General features: G+C 40.1%; 1 protein-coding gene across 1 annotated transcript in view; it reads right to left on the bottom strand.

Moving 5' to 3' along the window:
• The window catches only part of LOC105867025 (uncharacterized), a 101,869-nt gene that overhangs the window by 64,969 nt on the left and 19,758 nt on the right, over window positions 1-17,142 (bottom strand). The window contains exon 5 of the mRNA XM_075993423.1: window positions 15,694-15,798. Coding sequence (XP_075849538.1) covers window positions 15,694-15,798 — 105 coding nt within the window. The remainder of the gene's footprint in view (window positions 1-15,693; window positions 15,799-17,142) is intronic.

Below are 17,142 nucleotides of genomic sequence, written 5' to 3'. Positions count from 1 at the left end.
CTCTACCTGCCTATTTATACCACATGGTAGTTAACTGGAGAAAGAATCTATAAAAAATACTAAGATTATCCCGGTCAAAGATTTAGAAGTCTTCGAATACATCTATGACTGTCAAGCAGCACCCAACATTCACAGGAGGAGAGAAGAAAACAGACTGAAAAATGAACTTAACAGTATTTATCTTTTTTTAAATTGCAGATGGAGTCTTGCTATAGTGCTCAGGGTGGCATCAACCTCCTGGAATTAAGCAATCCTCTCACCTCAGCCTCCTGAGTAGCCGCAATTACAGGTATGTGCTAAGATGCTCAGCTAAACTTCCACAATTTCCAGTATTACTTAGTCTAATTAGAAAACCATGAATAGAAAAAGATAACAAAAAAAGCTCTCTCCTAAAACCTATATGACACCAAACAATAAGTGTCCAAGAAAAAAAAGGAACCTACATGCCATGTGCTGTACAATTGGGGAACTGAAAGGTACCACGGAGATTCCATGATTACTATAATAAGTATTTAGATCCAATAAAGATTTATTTAGGCAAAATTATTATAAAAGTCATGTTAATATGATACAAAAGTCATAGTAAGAATACTTATGCAAGTAAACCTTGACTAAATTTCGTATTTCCTCAATTGTGGGAAAGATTTCCCTAACATAATTTTCCTCTCATTATGCATTTTTCAGCACATTCTTTTTTAACCCTAACACCCTCAATGTATTTATCAATCCTTTGTTATTTACCAATGTAAAACAAAATTTTAAAACATTTAACTAGTCAGATTTCTATAAAATAGTTCTCTCTGACCGACTTTTCATTAGAATCATAAAATGATCATAGGTAGACCACTGCTAAATTTTAACAATAAATACTACACAAAACTAGATTTAGAGTAAGAAAATTAACTTCACAAGAAACAACTATACCTTGGTATCAAAATCAGTGTCTTCATTCTCTCTTGTACCCCATTTATCATCATCAACATCCAGAGTGCCAGGAAGCCTTTAGAGCAAAACATAACAAAAATTGAGTGAGCTCGTTTCTTTAAAGAACATAATCTGCCAGTTCTTATCTTGGAAAAGGTCAGCTATCTGTATACTGAATAATGTCTCTTGATACAATTAAATTTGACTTTTGTTTTATCAAATGATTTTAGTTATGTATTACTGCCTCCATCTCTCCGTCTCTCCCACCCTATGAAATATGTAATGAGGACACACTTCGTTCCACAACCAATAGTGACAGCCAATATAATAGCAGCCCCTGAGAATAATCTGTATTAACAAATTGTCTGTACTAAAGGCTAAACTGAAAATCCAATTAATGGCTGACATAACTTTTGTTACCTGAACTGGAACAAAACTGACAAGCTAAAACAAGGTAGAAAGATACAATGGCCCTTTCTCCATTATCTCTCTCTGGTTTTAAGACTAATCTGTGTCACTTGAAAATGGCAGTCTTGGTTCTTCAGCATGGAAGCCACTTAAGAAAGCCCCACTGTTCCCTTTACCCTAAAAATGTAGAGGGTCCTGGGAAACATTTGAAATGTTTGGCAGTTAAATGTACAAAAATCAAAGAAGAAATGTATATGTGTTATTCAGAATATTCCTCACAGAAAGATTAAAAATTTAAAAATATGATTATTTTTCTTATACAAGTCCTGCCTTATTCAGGTCCACATAAATTAGCAAACCCCTAAAAACCTTCACAGACACTCAGTTACCAAAGGAGAGAGACTGCTGGAAAAACAGAATCCCAGTAGTTGTAGCTCTATTTCGCTACATACTATCAAATCTTCTTCCTTCCTATGGGCTCCCACTCCCAGGTACTTCTACAGGGCTCCAGAGCAGTCTTCAACCTTTACATCTTCAGCCTAAGAAAGCACAGATTCCTGAAGGTTGTACTCAAGTGACTTACAATATGAGCTCTCTATTTCCCTGCTTCTGGAAAACAAGCTAAATGGAGTCTCAGTCATGCTCCCCTAGGATAGGAATGTTACCAGCTGCCCAGCTGAAGCTCTGGGACTGATTCATCAGCCAGTCCTACCCCTGCCCTACCCACCATGTGCATGACATCAGTCAATTAGGAAAAGAGACAAGGGTGAGGGGACACTCACCCTGGGCCACAGATATATGTAGTTCAGCAACCTCCAGCCCCCTGTACTCAAGAGGCTCTAGGCCACCTCTCTGTAAGTTGAGGTGTAAGTAGATTCCAATCTGCTGTAGAGACCCTTCCCAGTGGCTCAAATTCTTTTAACATCTTTCAATAGGAACCAAGTTTATCAGTCCTTCCAGCTAACAAGCAAATAAGCAGCAACCAGTTCAAGACTCCCTTCAACTTCTCATTTTAATATGCCTTTCTAGACAACTCCCAACATACTGTGTCTTCATTCCTATGATTAATCTTCATCAAACTTGTCATAAAACTCAACATGTTCTCTTTTCTAAAACTCTGACTCCTAAACAATTGAGTGTTGTTTCTTTTCCAGCTTGGCCTTCCCCTGCTAATTCCATGGGTATCTACTTCCACTGGGTTCATCAGCCAATTCCATTCTTACCCTATTCCATTGGGCTCACTAGGCCCACTCCCACTTTCTAGTATTAAAATACTCACAGACAGGATGATACAAGAAGAGTATTGGGTTTTGAATTAAGTAACCTGAGTTCCAGTTTTATTTCTGCCACTTTCTGTATCCAACTAAGTCACTTTAATCTCTTTGAGTTTCAGGTTCTCCATCTGAACAACCACTCGGCCAGGATGTTAAACACAGGTTGAAGTACTAGAGGCTATTTTGATTAGTCTCTAAGATTCCTTAAAATACTGAAATTCTATATGCTTTTGATTATGTCTGTAGACAGATGAGGCATATTTAGCTGGCAGAAACTGAAAAACTAATACAACAAAAGAAACACCAAGAGAAACAGACAAGAGGCCTGGTGCGGTGGCTCACACCTGTAATCCTAGCACTCTGGGAGGCCGAGGCGGGCGGATTGTTCAAGGTCAGGAGTTCGAAACCAGCCTGAGCAAGAGCAAGACCCCGTCTCTACTAAAATTAGAAAGAAATTAATTGGCCAACTAATATATAGAAAAAAAAAATAGCCGGGCATGGTGGCGCATGCCTGTAGTCCCAGCTACTTGGGAGGCTGAGGCAGGAGGATCGCTTGAGCCCAGGAGTTTGAGGTTGCTGTGAGCTAGGCTGATGCCATAGCACTCACTCTAGCCTGGGCAACAAAGTGAGACTGTCTCAAAAAAACCAAAAAAGAAACAGACAAGAAAGTAAAAAAAAAAAAAAGTCATAGAAAAATTATAGAAAAGTCATGGAGGAAGAAAAAATCCTAGAAAAAGGAAAAAGCTTCATGGAACTAGGAGAAGGAAAAAGCTTTAATTAGCAATCCCCTAAAATTCTAGGATGAGAAAACAACCTACAAGTTGGTAAGTAGAGAAACCAATTAGAAATAGCCTCTCGATGGATTCTAAATGTAATTAACATGACATGTTTTACACGTAGATGTCCTGCATTTACAGTAAAAGTAGTTCCTGTCTAGGATTTGCCTACTCTTGCTTATGTAAAACTATGGTCCTGAGACCACAGCCAAGTGAGGTCTGCCCTAAAACCTTTGATGGTAAAAGCAAAGTACTGGTTGCCACTGCAACTGTCAAACATATTAGGACAAACTCTTGGACTAAGCAGGCTTCTGAGGAAAACTCTAAATGAGAGTTAACATATAACCAAATCTGCCTTTCTGAATTGATCTGATTTAGACCTTGTACCTTGTTTCCAAGTGCTGCACAGGTTTCTAGCAACCTATGCTGAGGGGCAAGAGAAGGGATTTGGGAGCCAAGCAGTTTTACGGTCAAATCATGAATCAGCTACTTGTTAATTAGGGGATCATGGGCCAATTCATCAACCTCTAAGAACTACGGTTGCCTAATTAGTAAAAAGTAGGTTATGATAGTGCAGAAACATTGCAAAGCTCTTAGGATGACTATAAGATGATAAATGGTAAGCATATAATATGCTGTCTACCCTAGAGTAGAACACTCAACAAATATTGTTAATAGTTTTTCTCTGTATTCCTGTAGTTAACATATAATTGTTAAAAGCCTGTGATATCCTACCTGATTACAGTGTCTTCGGTAACTTCATCCACTATTAAAGAAAAAAAGTACATTTTAAATCAACAATAGACTAATTTGGATATTAAAAACATAAGAGAATAGTTATGCATACATACATACGTGCCTTTATTCCAGCTACTCAGGAGAGTGAAGAGGGAGGATCATTTGAGGAGCTGGGAGTTTTAGACCAATCAGACAACATAGATTCCACCTTCATTTAAACAAATCATGCACACTTTTGTGCATGCTTTAGACCTTGTCCAAAAAAATAAGATTCTGAGGCTTTGTTGCAAAATATTGCTGTGGGACTACACTTGCAGACTATACTAGAACTAATATTCATTACACTATTGGTAGAAAATTAATGCATTAAGAACTCTTACTTTCCCTCCTTTGTATTTATGAAATGCAAGAAAAATAGGATTTATCAGAATTTAATACCTACAAGCGAACTTGTGTGTACAATAATCATAATCCCAATCAAACCCTAGCAGACTGAGAGAACATACTATCATGAGCAGATTCAGTATCACATGAGGACAGTATCAAATGTAAAGAGCATGGTTCCAGTACTAATGGAGCAGTTAGAACAGCGTATACAGGAGTCCTCTCTTATCTGCTGTGTGTGGAAAAGAACACACTCCCTGTGTTTTTCTCCTACTCTCACACCACAACAATCAACAACACAAAAGACTTATGTGGCCAAATCTGTGGGGATTTTTTTTTCCACCAACAAAAAAGTAATCAATTCTGCAGTAGACATCAGCTGGGTTTCTTCTAATTCAATTCCAGCACTGCCTCCCTGGAGATAATATCGGAGCCCACAGGTAGAGGCTCAGTCCACAAGACTGTCCTTTCCCCATTCCAGGACTTCAGACCAACCAGCCCACCACTTGGGCTCACTTAATGTAGTAGAGCATCTCACAGAGGTCAGGGAAACACTTCTGTTAACTGGTGTATCACTAAATATATTACGAATGATACAGATGGAGAGATGCATAGGGCAAGGTATAGGGGAAGGAGCGCAGAGTTTCCATGCCCTCCCAGGGCTGCCACACTCTAGGAAGCTCCACACATTCAGCTATCTGGAAGCTCTCTGAACCCCGTCCACTTGGGTTTTTATGAAAGCTTCATTACTAGACATGACTGATTACATCATTGCCAATTGGTGGTTGGCTTAACCTTCATTCCCTCTCTTCTCCCTGGAGATTTAAGGAAAAAGATGAAAGTACCAACCCTCTTGTTCTTTCTGGTGACCAGCCCCAATCCCAAAGCTACCCAGGGGTTGCCAGCCATCAGTCAATCATTACCACATAAAAATACGTCACTTTGGAGAATCTAAGGATTTGGCGAGTTATATGCCAGGAAGTGGGGTCAAAGACCAAATATCACATCCTTGCTTTTGCTTTCTGGGGTTTCAGTTACCTAGGGTCAATCAAGGACCAAAAATATGAAATGGAAAACTCCAGAAATAAATAATTCATAAGTTTTAAGTGGCATGCTGTTCTGAGTGGTGTGCTGAAATCTCCAGCCATACTGCTTGGGCAGGCAGTATATATATATATAAGGGAATTCTCTATACTTTCTTCTCAATTTTGCTGTGAACCTAAAATTGTTCTAAAAACTAAAGGTATTAATTTAAAAATATATTCACTGAACCTGTTATTACTCTATTTATTACCCTATATTATAGCAGAATATAATCACCTTGAAAATTGGAGATAATTAAAGATGAAGTATAGATTATGGGTATTTTCTCCCAAATTGGAATATATAAAAATGCATAATGCAAATTTTAATTGCATACTTAGGCAAGGAAGTAAATGATAAAAAAGACTGAGCATTTTATCTTATTTCATAATTATAAACAGGGTTTTAACACAATAGGAATCAAAACTGGGCCATTCTTTTCTTATCCCCAAATATTAAGGGAGTACAAAAGTTTTTGTTACTTGGATAGTTTTCTAAAGCTTAAGTAAGGGTTATTAGTGTGCCCCTCACCCACATCATGGCCATTGTAGCCAATATGTAGGTATTTGCCCCTCCATTCCTCCCCAACCACCCTTCAGGCTTTCTAATAACTTTTGCTTTCCTCCATGCCCATGTGTGCACATCGGACAGTTCCAACTTATTGCAAAGCACATGTGGTGTTTGTTGTTCCATTCTTGAGGTAATTCATTTAGGATAGTGGTCTCCAATTCCATTCAAATTGCTACAAAAGATGTTAATTCATTTCTTTTTATGACTAAGTAGTACTCCATGGACTACATATATCACACTTTGTTAATCCACTCATGCATTGATGGGCACTTAGGTTGATTCCACTTCTTTGCAATTATGAATTGTGTTGCAATGAACATTCAAGTATAGGTGTCTTTTTGAAGGAATGACTTCTCTTTTCCTTTGGGTAGATACCCAGGAGTGGGATTCCTAGATCCAATGGTAGGTCTACCTTAAGTTCTTTCATGAATCTCCATACTGTTTTAACCAGAGGTTGTACTAGTTTGCAGTCTCACCAATACTGTATGAGCATTCCTTTCTCTCTGCATTCATGCCAGCATCTATTGTTTTTGGACATTTTTTTAAAATGGCAATTCTAACAAGAGTAAGGTGATATCTTGTGGTTTTAATTGGCATTTCCCTGATGTAGTGACATTGAGCATTTTTTCGTATGTTTGTTAGCCATTTGTCTATCTTCTTTTGAAAAGTTTCTGTTCATGTCTCTTGCCCACTTTTTGCTAGGGTTGATTCTTTTTTCTTGCTGATTTCTGTGACTTCTTTGTAGATTCTGAATACTAGTCTTTTAATGGATGTGAATATTTTCTCCCTTTCTAGGTTGTTTATTTGCTGTGTTGACAATTTCCTTTGCTGTGCAATTTTTAATTTAGTCAAGCTCCATTTATTCATATTTTTGTTGCTGTAATTGCCACTGGGGTGTTAGTCATAAACTCTTTGCCTAGGCTGATATCTAGAAGTGTTTATTCTACATTTACTACTAGAATTTTTTATGATTTCATGAATACATTTAAATATTATCTATCTTGAATTAATTTTTGTGAGTGGTGAGAGATAGGGTTCATGTTTGAACCTTTTGCACGTGGCTATCCAATTTCCCCAGCACCAGTTATTGAATAAGATTTCTTTTCCTCAGTGTATAGTGCCGTCTGCTTTGTTGAAAATCACTTGGTTGTAGGTAGATAGTTTTATATTTGGGTTTGCTGTTCTGTTACATTGGTCTATGTCTCTATTTTTGTGAAAACACCATGCTATTTTGGTTACTATAGCCTAGTAGTATAGTTTGAGGTCTGGTAATATGATGCCTCCAGACACATTATTTTTGCTTAAGATTGCTTTGGTTATCGAGGCTCTTTTTTTTTTTTTTTTTTTTGGTTTCAAACAAAACAGAATTATTTTTTATAGATCTGTGAAATATGTTGCTATTTTCATGGGGATGGTGTGAAATCTGCAAATCACTTTGGGCAGCATGGGCATTTTAACAATGTTGATTCTACTGATTCATAAGCATACCTTTTTCCATTTGTCTGTGTGATCTGTGATTTCTTTTCTCAGTGTTTCATAGCTCTCCTTGTAGAGATTTTTCACCTTCTTGGTTAAGGATCCTCCTAACTATTTTATTTTCTTTGTAGCTATTGTGAATGATGTTTAGTCATTGATTTGACACTCAGCTTGACTGTTATTGGTATATAAAAATGCTACTGATGTGTATACATTGATTTTGTAACATGAGACTGTGCTAAACTTATTTTTCCATTCCAGGACTCTCCTGGTGGAGTCTTTGGGATTTTCTAGATAAAAGATCATATAATCTGCAAAAAGCAATTGTTTGACCTCCTCTTTCCTGATCTTGATAGCTTTTATTTCTTTCTTTGATCTGATTGCTCTGATTAGGACTTCCAATACTAACTATATTGAACAGAAGCAGTTACACTGGTAACCCTTGCCTTAATCCAGCTCTTAGGGGTAATGTTTTCATCTTTTTCTTGCTCAGTACAATGTTGGCTATGGGCTTGTCATATATGACTTTTATAATTTTGAGAGATATTCCTTTGAAGGGGTGGGGAACCTGTGGCCTCAAGGCCACATGTGGCTCTCCAGATGCCCAGTGTGGCCCCTCAACTGAATCCAAACTTCACAGAACAAATCCCTTTTTTAAAAGGATTTCTTTCTGTAAAATTTGCATTCAGTCAAAGGCCACACTCAAGGATCCAGAAGGCTACATGTGCCCCTGAGGCCACAGGTTTTCTGTTCCTTGAATGTATAATCTTTGGTTTTGCCTCTCTCCATGTGCTAAATCACATTTATTCATTTGCATATGTTGAACCATCCTTGCATCACTGGGATGAAGTCCACTTGGTCATGGTGGATTATTATCATTATTTTTTTTTTTTGGTTGTGCTGCTGAATTCAGTTTGCTAGCATTTTGTTGGGAATTTTTACATCTATATTCAGAAGAGATATTGATGTGTAGTTTTTCTTTATCTTTTTTTCTTTTCTTTTTTTTTTTGCTGTGTCCTTTCCTGGCTTTGTTATCAAGCTGATATTCACTTATTAGAACTGCTTGGAGAAGATTCCCTCCTTTTTGATGTTATGAAATAATTTCTGTAGTATGGTGCCACTTCTCTGTAGGTCTTATAGTATTCTACAATAAATCCATCTGGTCTGGAGCGTTTTTGTTGGGAGATTTTTACTGCTGCTTCAATCTCACTGCTCATTGTTGTTCTGTTCTGACTTCTACATCTTCCTGATTGTGTCTTGGGAGGTTGTGTGTTTTCAGAAATTTGTCCATTTTCTCTACATTTTGTAGTTTATGTGCATAGAGATTTTCATAGTATTCATTTTTTTGTATTTCTGTGGTATCAGTTGAATTATCACCTTTCTCAATTCTGACTGAGTTTATTTTGGTCCTCTCTCTTCTATCCCTGGTCAATTTAGCAAGACATCTGTCTATTTAGTTTATCTTCTCAAAGAACCACTTTTTCTTTTGCTGATTGTTTGTATTTTTTCATTTATTTGTTTTTCATTTCTTTTAGTCCTGCTCTGAGCTTTGTTATTTCTTTTCTTCTGCTGGCTATGGGTTTGGTTTCCTTGATATGTGACATTAGGCTATTTATTTGTCATCTTTCTGTCTTTTTGATGTGGGAATTTAAGGCTATTTATTTCCTGCATAGGACTTCTTTTGCTGAATCCAGTGAATTTTGATAGCTTGCATTCCCTTTGTTATTCAGTTTGAGGAATCTTTTGATTTTTATCTTAATTTCATTCCAGATCCAATAATCATTCAGCAACAGTGCTTTAATTTCCATGGTTTCATGGAGATCTCAGGGTTTCTTTTATAATTTTTTATTTCAGAGTATTATGGGGGTGCAAATGCTTTGGTTACATAAATGGAATTTGTGCCACCTGACAAGCATGGTCATCCCCCACATAGTGCACACCACATCTGTTATGTGTCAATTTACCCATCCCCTCCTCCTCCCTCCTTCCTGCCTGATGCCCTCTGGATGTGACTTCACATATGTCCACATTAGTGTTGATCAATTAGTACCAATTTAATGGTGAGTACATGTAGCGTTTGTTTTTCCATTCTTGTGATACTTCACTTAAAATGAAGAATGGACTGCAGCTCCATCCAGGATAATACAATAGCTAGTTCAATATTATTTTTATGGCTGAATAGAACTTCCTGGTATACATATACCACATTTGGTTAATCCACTCATGTAGTGATGGGCACTTGGGTTGTTTCCACATCTTTGCAATTGTGAATTGTGCTGCTATAAACACTCGAATGCAGACATCTTTTTTTATAGAATGCCTTTTTTCCTTTGGGTAGACAGCCAGTAGTGGGATTGCTGGATCAAATCGTAGTTCAGATTTTAGTTCCCTGAGGTATCTCTATACTACTTTCCATGGAGGTTGTAGTAGTTTGCAGTCCCACCAGCAGAGTATGAGTGTTCCTATCTCTCTGCATCCATGCAGACATTTGTTGTTTTGTTTATAAAAGCCATTCTCACTGGAGTTAAATAATGATATCTCATTGTGATTTTGATTTACATTTCCCTGATTAGAGATGGTGATTAGAGATGTTGAGCATTTTTTCATGTTTCTTGGCCATTAGTCTATCATCTCTTGGAAAGTTTCTGTTCATGTCCTTTGTCCACTTTTTAATAGGGTTGATTTTTTTCTTGCTGATTTTCCTGAGTTCTACATAAACTCTAGTTATCAGCTTTTATCAGATGTATGGAATGCAAACATTTTCTCCCATTCTGTATGTTTTATATTTGCTCTACTGATAGTTTCTTTGGCTGTGCAGGAGCTTTTAATTTGATCAGGTCCCAGTTATTTATTTTTGTTGCTGCTGACAGCTTTTGGGGTGTTCTTCAAAAATTATTTGCCCAAGGCCGGGCGCTGTGGCTCACGCCTGTAATCCTAGCTCTTGGGAGGCCGAGGCGGGCGGATTGCTCAAGGTCAGGAGTTCAAAACCAGCCTGAGCAAGAGCGAGACCCCGTCTCTACTATAAATAGAAAGAAATTAATTGGCCAACTAATATATATATATATAAAAAATTAGCCGGGCATGGTGGCGCATGCCTGTAGTCCCAGCTACCCGGGAGGCTGAGGCAAGAGGATTGCTTGAGCCTAGGAGTTTGAGGATGCTGTGAGCTAGGCTGACACCACGGCACTCACTCTAGCCTGGGCAACAAAGCGAGACTCTGTCTCAAAAAAAAAAAAAAAAAAAAAATTATTTGCCCAGGCTGATTTCTATAAGAGTTTCTCCAAAATTTTCTTCTAGAATTCTTATGGTTTCATGCCTTAGGTTTAAGTCTCTTATCTATCATGACTTGATTTTTGTGAGAGGTGCAGATCCTATCTCAGTCTTCTTTAAAATTTATTCCTAGTTTTATTCCACTGTGGTCTGAGAAGATACATGGTGTGATTTTGATTTTTAAAAAATTTTTAAGACTTTTTAGTGGGTAAGATATGTTTACTCTTGGAGAATGTCCCATGTGCTGATGAGAAGAATGTCTATTCAACAGTTTTGGAGAACAATGTTTTGTAAACGTCTGTAAGTTCTAGTTGTTCAAGCATGTCATTTAAGTCCAGTATTTATGTATTTTTTGTTTTGATGACCTGTCCAACTCTGACAGTGGAGTGTTGATGTTCCTGGCAATTGTAATGCTACTGTTTATCTCTCTGCTTAGATCTACTATAATTTTCTTTATGTATCTGAGACCTCCTGGGCTAGGTCCATATATTATTTAGGATTGTTATGTCTTCTTGTTGAATAGCTCCTTTTATCATTATATAATGACCATTTTTACGTTTCTTTACCACTGTTGATTTAAAGTCAGTTTTATCTGCTGTGTGAGTGGCTACACCTGCTCTCTCTTGGTTTTCAATTGCATGGAATAGTTTTATTGGTATGTTCCCCTTCTATTTTCTGTGAGGCCTGTGTGTTACATGTATTTCCTGGAGACCTCAGATTCTTGGGTTGTATTTTTTTTATCTATACAGCCAGCCTATGTCTTGTGCAGCATTCAGTCCATTAATGTCAAGTGATAGAATTGATAATGTGGGATGCTGTTCTGCTCACCATGTTGTGTATGCCTTATTGCTTTGTTTTCTCTCTTATGCCATTGTTTTATATGAGTTGGGAATTTAAGATTTTGGGTGATTTTACGTTGGTGGGTATCTATTGTGCTGATTTATATATAATGCATTTCTCAGTGTTTCCTGCAGGGCAGATCTGGTCATGACAAATTGTGTCAGTGTTTTCTTGTCTGAAAAAGACATAATGTCTCCATCAGTTGTGAAACCTAGCTTTGCAGGATACAAAATTCTAAATATTGAAGATGGGGCCCCACTCCCTTCTGGCTTGTAAGGTTTCTGCTGAGAAGTCCACAGGTTAGCCTGAAGTGTTATCCTTTGCAGGTTAATTGTTGCTTTTGTCATGCTGCTTGTAGAATTCTGTCCTTCATTTTGACTTTGGCCGGGTTGATTGCTATATGTCTTGGAGATGTCCTATTTGCTTTGAATCTTCCTGGTGCTTGATGACTATCTCTTATCTGGGTGTCTCAATGTCTGGCAATACCAGGGAAGTTTTCCTCAATACTTGAGGAATACTCCTCAATACTTGAATAGATACTACTTGTTTTTGCTCTTTCTTCTCATTCAGGGATACCTATAATTTGTATGTAAGTTCACTTCATGTAATCCCATATTTTTCTAAGTGATTGCTCAGTTTTGTATTCTCTTCTCTGCCTACTTAAATGATTGGGTTAGCTGAAGAGACTTGTCTTCATGCTCTGAGATTCTTTTTTCTCCTTAGTCTAATCTGTTGCTGAAGCTTTCTGCTATGCTTTGAAATTCCATAATTTTTTTCATTTCTTTAATGTCAATTTTATCCTTTCTTATGTTGTCTAGCTCTTATTAAATTTATCATTGATTACTTACATTATTTTTTAGTTTCTTGTTAGTTTTCAACTTTCTCTTCAATCTCATTCATCTTTTTTACCATCCATGTCCTGAATTTTATTTGTATCATTTCAACAATTTCCTTGTGGTTGGATTCCACTATGTAGCTCCACTGCGCTGCGCTGGGGTGGCAAGCTGGGTTTTTTTTATTTTGTTTTTTTTTTTTTTCATGTTGCAGGGATTCTTTTACTGGTTTCCTCTCATCTGATTACTCTTCTCCTGGCTCTGGACCAGTAATTTGCAGGGCAACCATTCTCCATACTGACATTCTCCTGCTTAGTTGGAAGATGTGGAAGACCCTAGATGGAGCTTTTTTGTCCAGCTCTAGTATGTTGAACAGGCAGGGATGCTACAGGTCCACTGAGAGCCTGTACTGCAGCTGTTTTTGCTTGACCCATTCCCCTGCGATTGCCTCAGTTCAAGCTGGTGCAGGATAATCTCTGTGCAGGGTGGCGGGATATTCCTCAGCTCACTGTTGGAAGTTTGACTTGTGGGCAGGTCGAAACACTCTTCATGGAGGCTGGTGTTGTGGGGAATTGCTCTGCCCAGGGTCATTCAGCAGAGGCGACAGTGGCAGCTGGGAGAGGCTATCTAGGCAGTGGTCAAGCATGACCAGGTTGTGGGCATTTGCTCAAACCAGGTCCAGGTGTAAAGGCTGTTCAAGTCTGAGAAATTCCTGATGGAGTGATGGGCCTTGGAGTGGTAGGCCCAGTGGCAGTGGTGGAGACTCATGGGTGGGGTCTTGGAGCCCAGACACAAGTCTGGAACCTTGGGGGCCATGTTATCAGCCAGCAGGAGCTCTGGAGCCATATGGGTGAAGCATAAAGCCCAGATGTAGTGAGAGCCTCAGAGCTGGATCTGGAGATCACAGAGGCATAGCCACACAAATGAGGGGCTGTTCCATTGGCATGGAGTCTGCTGATGCCCAGTTGTACAGCAAGGGTTGTTCAGAGACCCAGGGACCATGGAGGAAGGCCCGGGGTGCTGGCCATCTGAGGTTCTCCCGCCACCTAAGTATCACAGAGGCAGTTGCCCAAGGCTTCCCAGGTGGTGCCTGTGGCATCTAGGGCTCCTCCTCTACTCAGATCCCATGCTGAGGGTAGGGACCCTTGGCTGCCAGTCACAGGGCACAGCCCAGGGGAGAATCCATCCTGCCTGCTCCCTCCCCAAAGGGTGGTGATGCAAAGGCTACAGCTGTAAAGCTGAGTCCTGAGCAGACCTGGCCCCATGCACCTGAGAGTTCACAATAGCATCAACTGCAGAAACCTGGGATTGCCAGCCACCAGATCTCTGCTGGGCCTGCTCTCTGGTGCAATGTCTCTGTACAGACTCTGAGAATCTCCTTAATCAGTCCAGAGGTATGCAGTGGGGGAGGGAGTCCCCTCACAGCTTGAGCTGCCTGCCACTACTAATCCTCACCTTAAAAGTGGCACACACATGTGCTGCTTCCAGTCTGATCTCTTCCCTTCTTCCCAGCAATGTGAATTATATTGGAAAACTCAGATGAATCTGAGACAGTGGTGGTGCTTGTGGGGAAGAATCAGCCAAGCCCTGTCTGATTGAGTCAGTAAATTCTGTAATAGGCTATACAAGTTGTTCTCCCTGTCAGTAAATGTGGTGCTTGCAGAAAACAGCCAGCTGAAGTGTTGTTCGTTGGGGCCTGTGACCAGCTTAAGGCCCTCAGGAGAAGCTCTCCAATGCCACAGGCAGTGGGAGGGGGCCTGGGGCTCCCAAGGGATTTCTTGTTCTCCACTACAGCAGAGCTGGGTTGAGAAGCAAGACTGGGTGGGGCTGGGTCAGGTGAGCCTGCCTCCAGCTTCTGCAGAGTTCGGCACCAGAACTGTCTCAGCAGGGATTAAGTGTCAGCTCACAGGGGAAAGCCACTGGGAAAGGGCTGCAGTATCCTCAGCAAACCAGAAATTCTGCTTGTGGGGGACGGGCCATCTGGGATTCACAGACTGGCTGACAGTGAGAGAGGCTAGCTCTTCTCCCTCCTCCCCTGCCCCATGAGTCTCTTTCCAGTGTCTGGTTGCAAATAGGAGTCTGAATTCACTGAGTTTACCAACAATGATGATATGGGTTGGGAACTTCCCTGCCCAAGATCCCACTCTGGTCTGAAAGCATGGTTTTCTTGTGAGGGGAGATGTGCTCCCCTCACTGTGCTGTGGCTTGGACCCACACTGCACTCTCCTATGGGTTCTGCCTACATGGACCCCATTGCCTCCTGAAATTAGTTCACAAATCTCTCCTCTGTGCCCCTAAGCAACATGATTGAGTCCTGGGGGTATGGGATTCAGTCTGCAGGGCTTTTGCCTGGATCCCCAAGTTCAATCCCTGAAAATTCCAGGGAAAAGCATGCTGGTTCCAAGTTCCCATGGAGTGCTCAAGCAAATTTACTGCCCCTCTACTTTGGGGTAAGTCCTTCACTGGGGAATGCCAGCAGGGAGCAGCAGGGAGTGCAGGCAGTCAGGGAGCTCACAGTGCAAGTACCCCTAAGTCCAATGCACATTCTCACCGAGAAAGGTGTGGGCCCCACTCTCTCTGGAAGCCTCAGTGTCATGAGGATACCAACAGAGGGGAGACATCTGCTTCTGAGATTCTTGGCTCAATTGTCCAAATTGGCAGCAGAGGGTCAGGGAGCAGTGAGGAGAAAAAGATTCTGAATAGAAGAGAGCTACCACTCTAGCCCTCCTTGTCCCTCTCTCTGGAAGGTAGCCCACACAGCATGTCTATGTTCTGGGACACACAGATTCCCCAGGGCCCACCACAGTCTGGGCAGGAGTTGGGAACTATCTGTGTGGGAGCAGGTGAGGTAAAAACTGAAGGGCCAGCGCTCCCTGGGGTGGACAAAGGAACGCTATGGGTGGGGAAGCAGTATGGCACCCACCATCTTGGCTGCACATCATGCTGATGGGGAGTGACCCCAGAGGGGCTGGAAACCTGACACTTTATTTTCAAGAAGCTTCCAGTTCAGTGGTGGCAGGATTTGGGGGCTCATGATGGTAGAAAAGCTCTCCAGCATCTCTGGGGCCCACTGACCACCAAAGGAGTGAGAGAAGGAGAAATGAAACCCCCACCTACCTCTTCTGCTGGGCTCCAAGTTTTTCTGGGGTACATCTCTACTGATATCTTCTTTCTCCGAGTTCAGCTCCTCAACTTCTTCGTCTGAACTCTCTGTGGACAATTCTTATAATTAAAATCAAAGACAATTTTTTTAAATTTTAAATCAGAAATCATTATGTTGATTTCACCTAACAATTTTAATGAAAGATTAATCAGATAAGAAGGACAGATAATAATTACCTACAATTGCCATAGTAACTTATGTAAAAACACAGGATATTCACCAAAAGTCATAAAACTAAATATCATTGCAAATTAATATGAATGGTGCAACTGAAACCAGTACCATGGCATGTTATATTATTATTTTACTATTAAAATAAAATTTTAAGAAGACACCAAAAATTAAACAGGGGCTATGACTACTGTGGAGAAAACATTTCATCTATTAGTAACAGGCATGAAACTGCCATCCTTAGAAAGGCCTGCTTACAAGGCTGGCACTTAACTGCCATTTGGGAACTTGGATTTGGGAGGGTCCTACCATTCCCTAACTGACAAGAGTAGTTCACTGTGCCCAAACTGTTAGAACAAACAATGAGGTTTACTCTAAACAGCTGCTTTCCTTCTGGGAGCCTGGGATTTTGGTACACACAAGGGAGAGGATGGCTATGTGACCAGCTTCTACAAGAAACTTGGGTACTGAGTCTCTAATGAGACCCTGGAACTGGTAGACAACACTGCACATGTGCTGTCAAAATTCAGTGCTGGGGGAATTGAGCACATCCTGGTAGCTCCACAGGAGAGGACTCCGGGATGCTCGTGCGTGGTTTCTTCCAGACTTTACCACATGCACTTTTCCTTTTGCTAATTTTGCTTTGTATCCTTGCACTGTAATAAATCAAGGCCATGAGAATGACTATCTTCTTCATCCTGTGAGTCTTTCTAGTCAATCACCAAACCTGGTGGTAGTCTTGGGATTCCCTGACACAACCGCATTACATGAAATTTAACTTGATGTACTATAGGTGCCTACAATCTGAAGGTTATTTCACAGAACGACTTTCTTTATTTTGGTTTTCTTGACATTTTCCTTGCAGACTCCTATATTTCTATATTCATTTGAATAAAGGCACAAAAAAGATAGGTGAAACAATGATGTCAGAAAATCACATGAAACAAGCAACAGTACTACTTTAACCAGAATAAAAAGTAGAGAATCTAATGATGATGCTCAATAGGGTCTATTGTATGAAAGTTTCTAGAAAGAAAATGAAAAAATCACAGTAAATATTCTCTAACTTAGCCAAGTGCAATTCCTTTTTATAGTAACTCCATCAGGTCAGGTATAGTGGCATGTGAGGAGGAGGCTGAGGTAGGAGGATCACTTGAGGCCAGGAGTTCAAGGCTACAGTGTGCTATAATCACAATTATGAATAGCCACTGTGCTCCAGCCTGAGCAACATA

The sequence above is a fragment of the Microcebus murinus genome, chromosome 16, assembly GCF_040939455.1.
Source record: "Microcebus murinus isolate Inina chromosome 16, M.murinus_Inina_mat1.0, whole genome shotgun sequence".
NCBI classification, from domain to species: Eukaryota; Metazoa; Chordata; class Mammalia; order Primates; family Cheirogaleidae; genus Microcebus; species Microcebus murinus.
The sequence above is the reverse complement of the archived record's forward strand: the minus strand, read 5'-3'. Positions and strand labels throughout refer to the sequence as shown.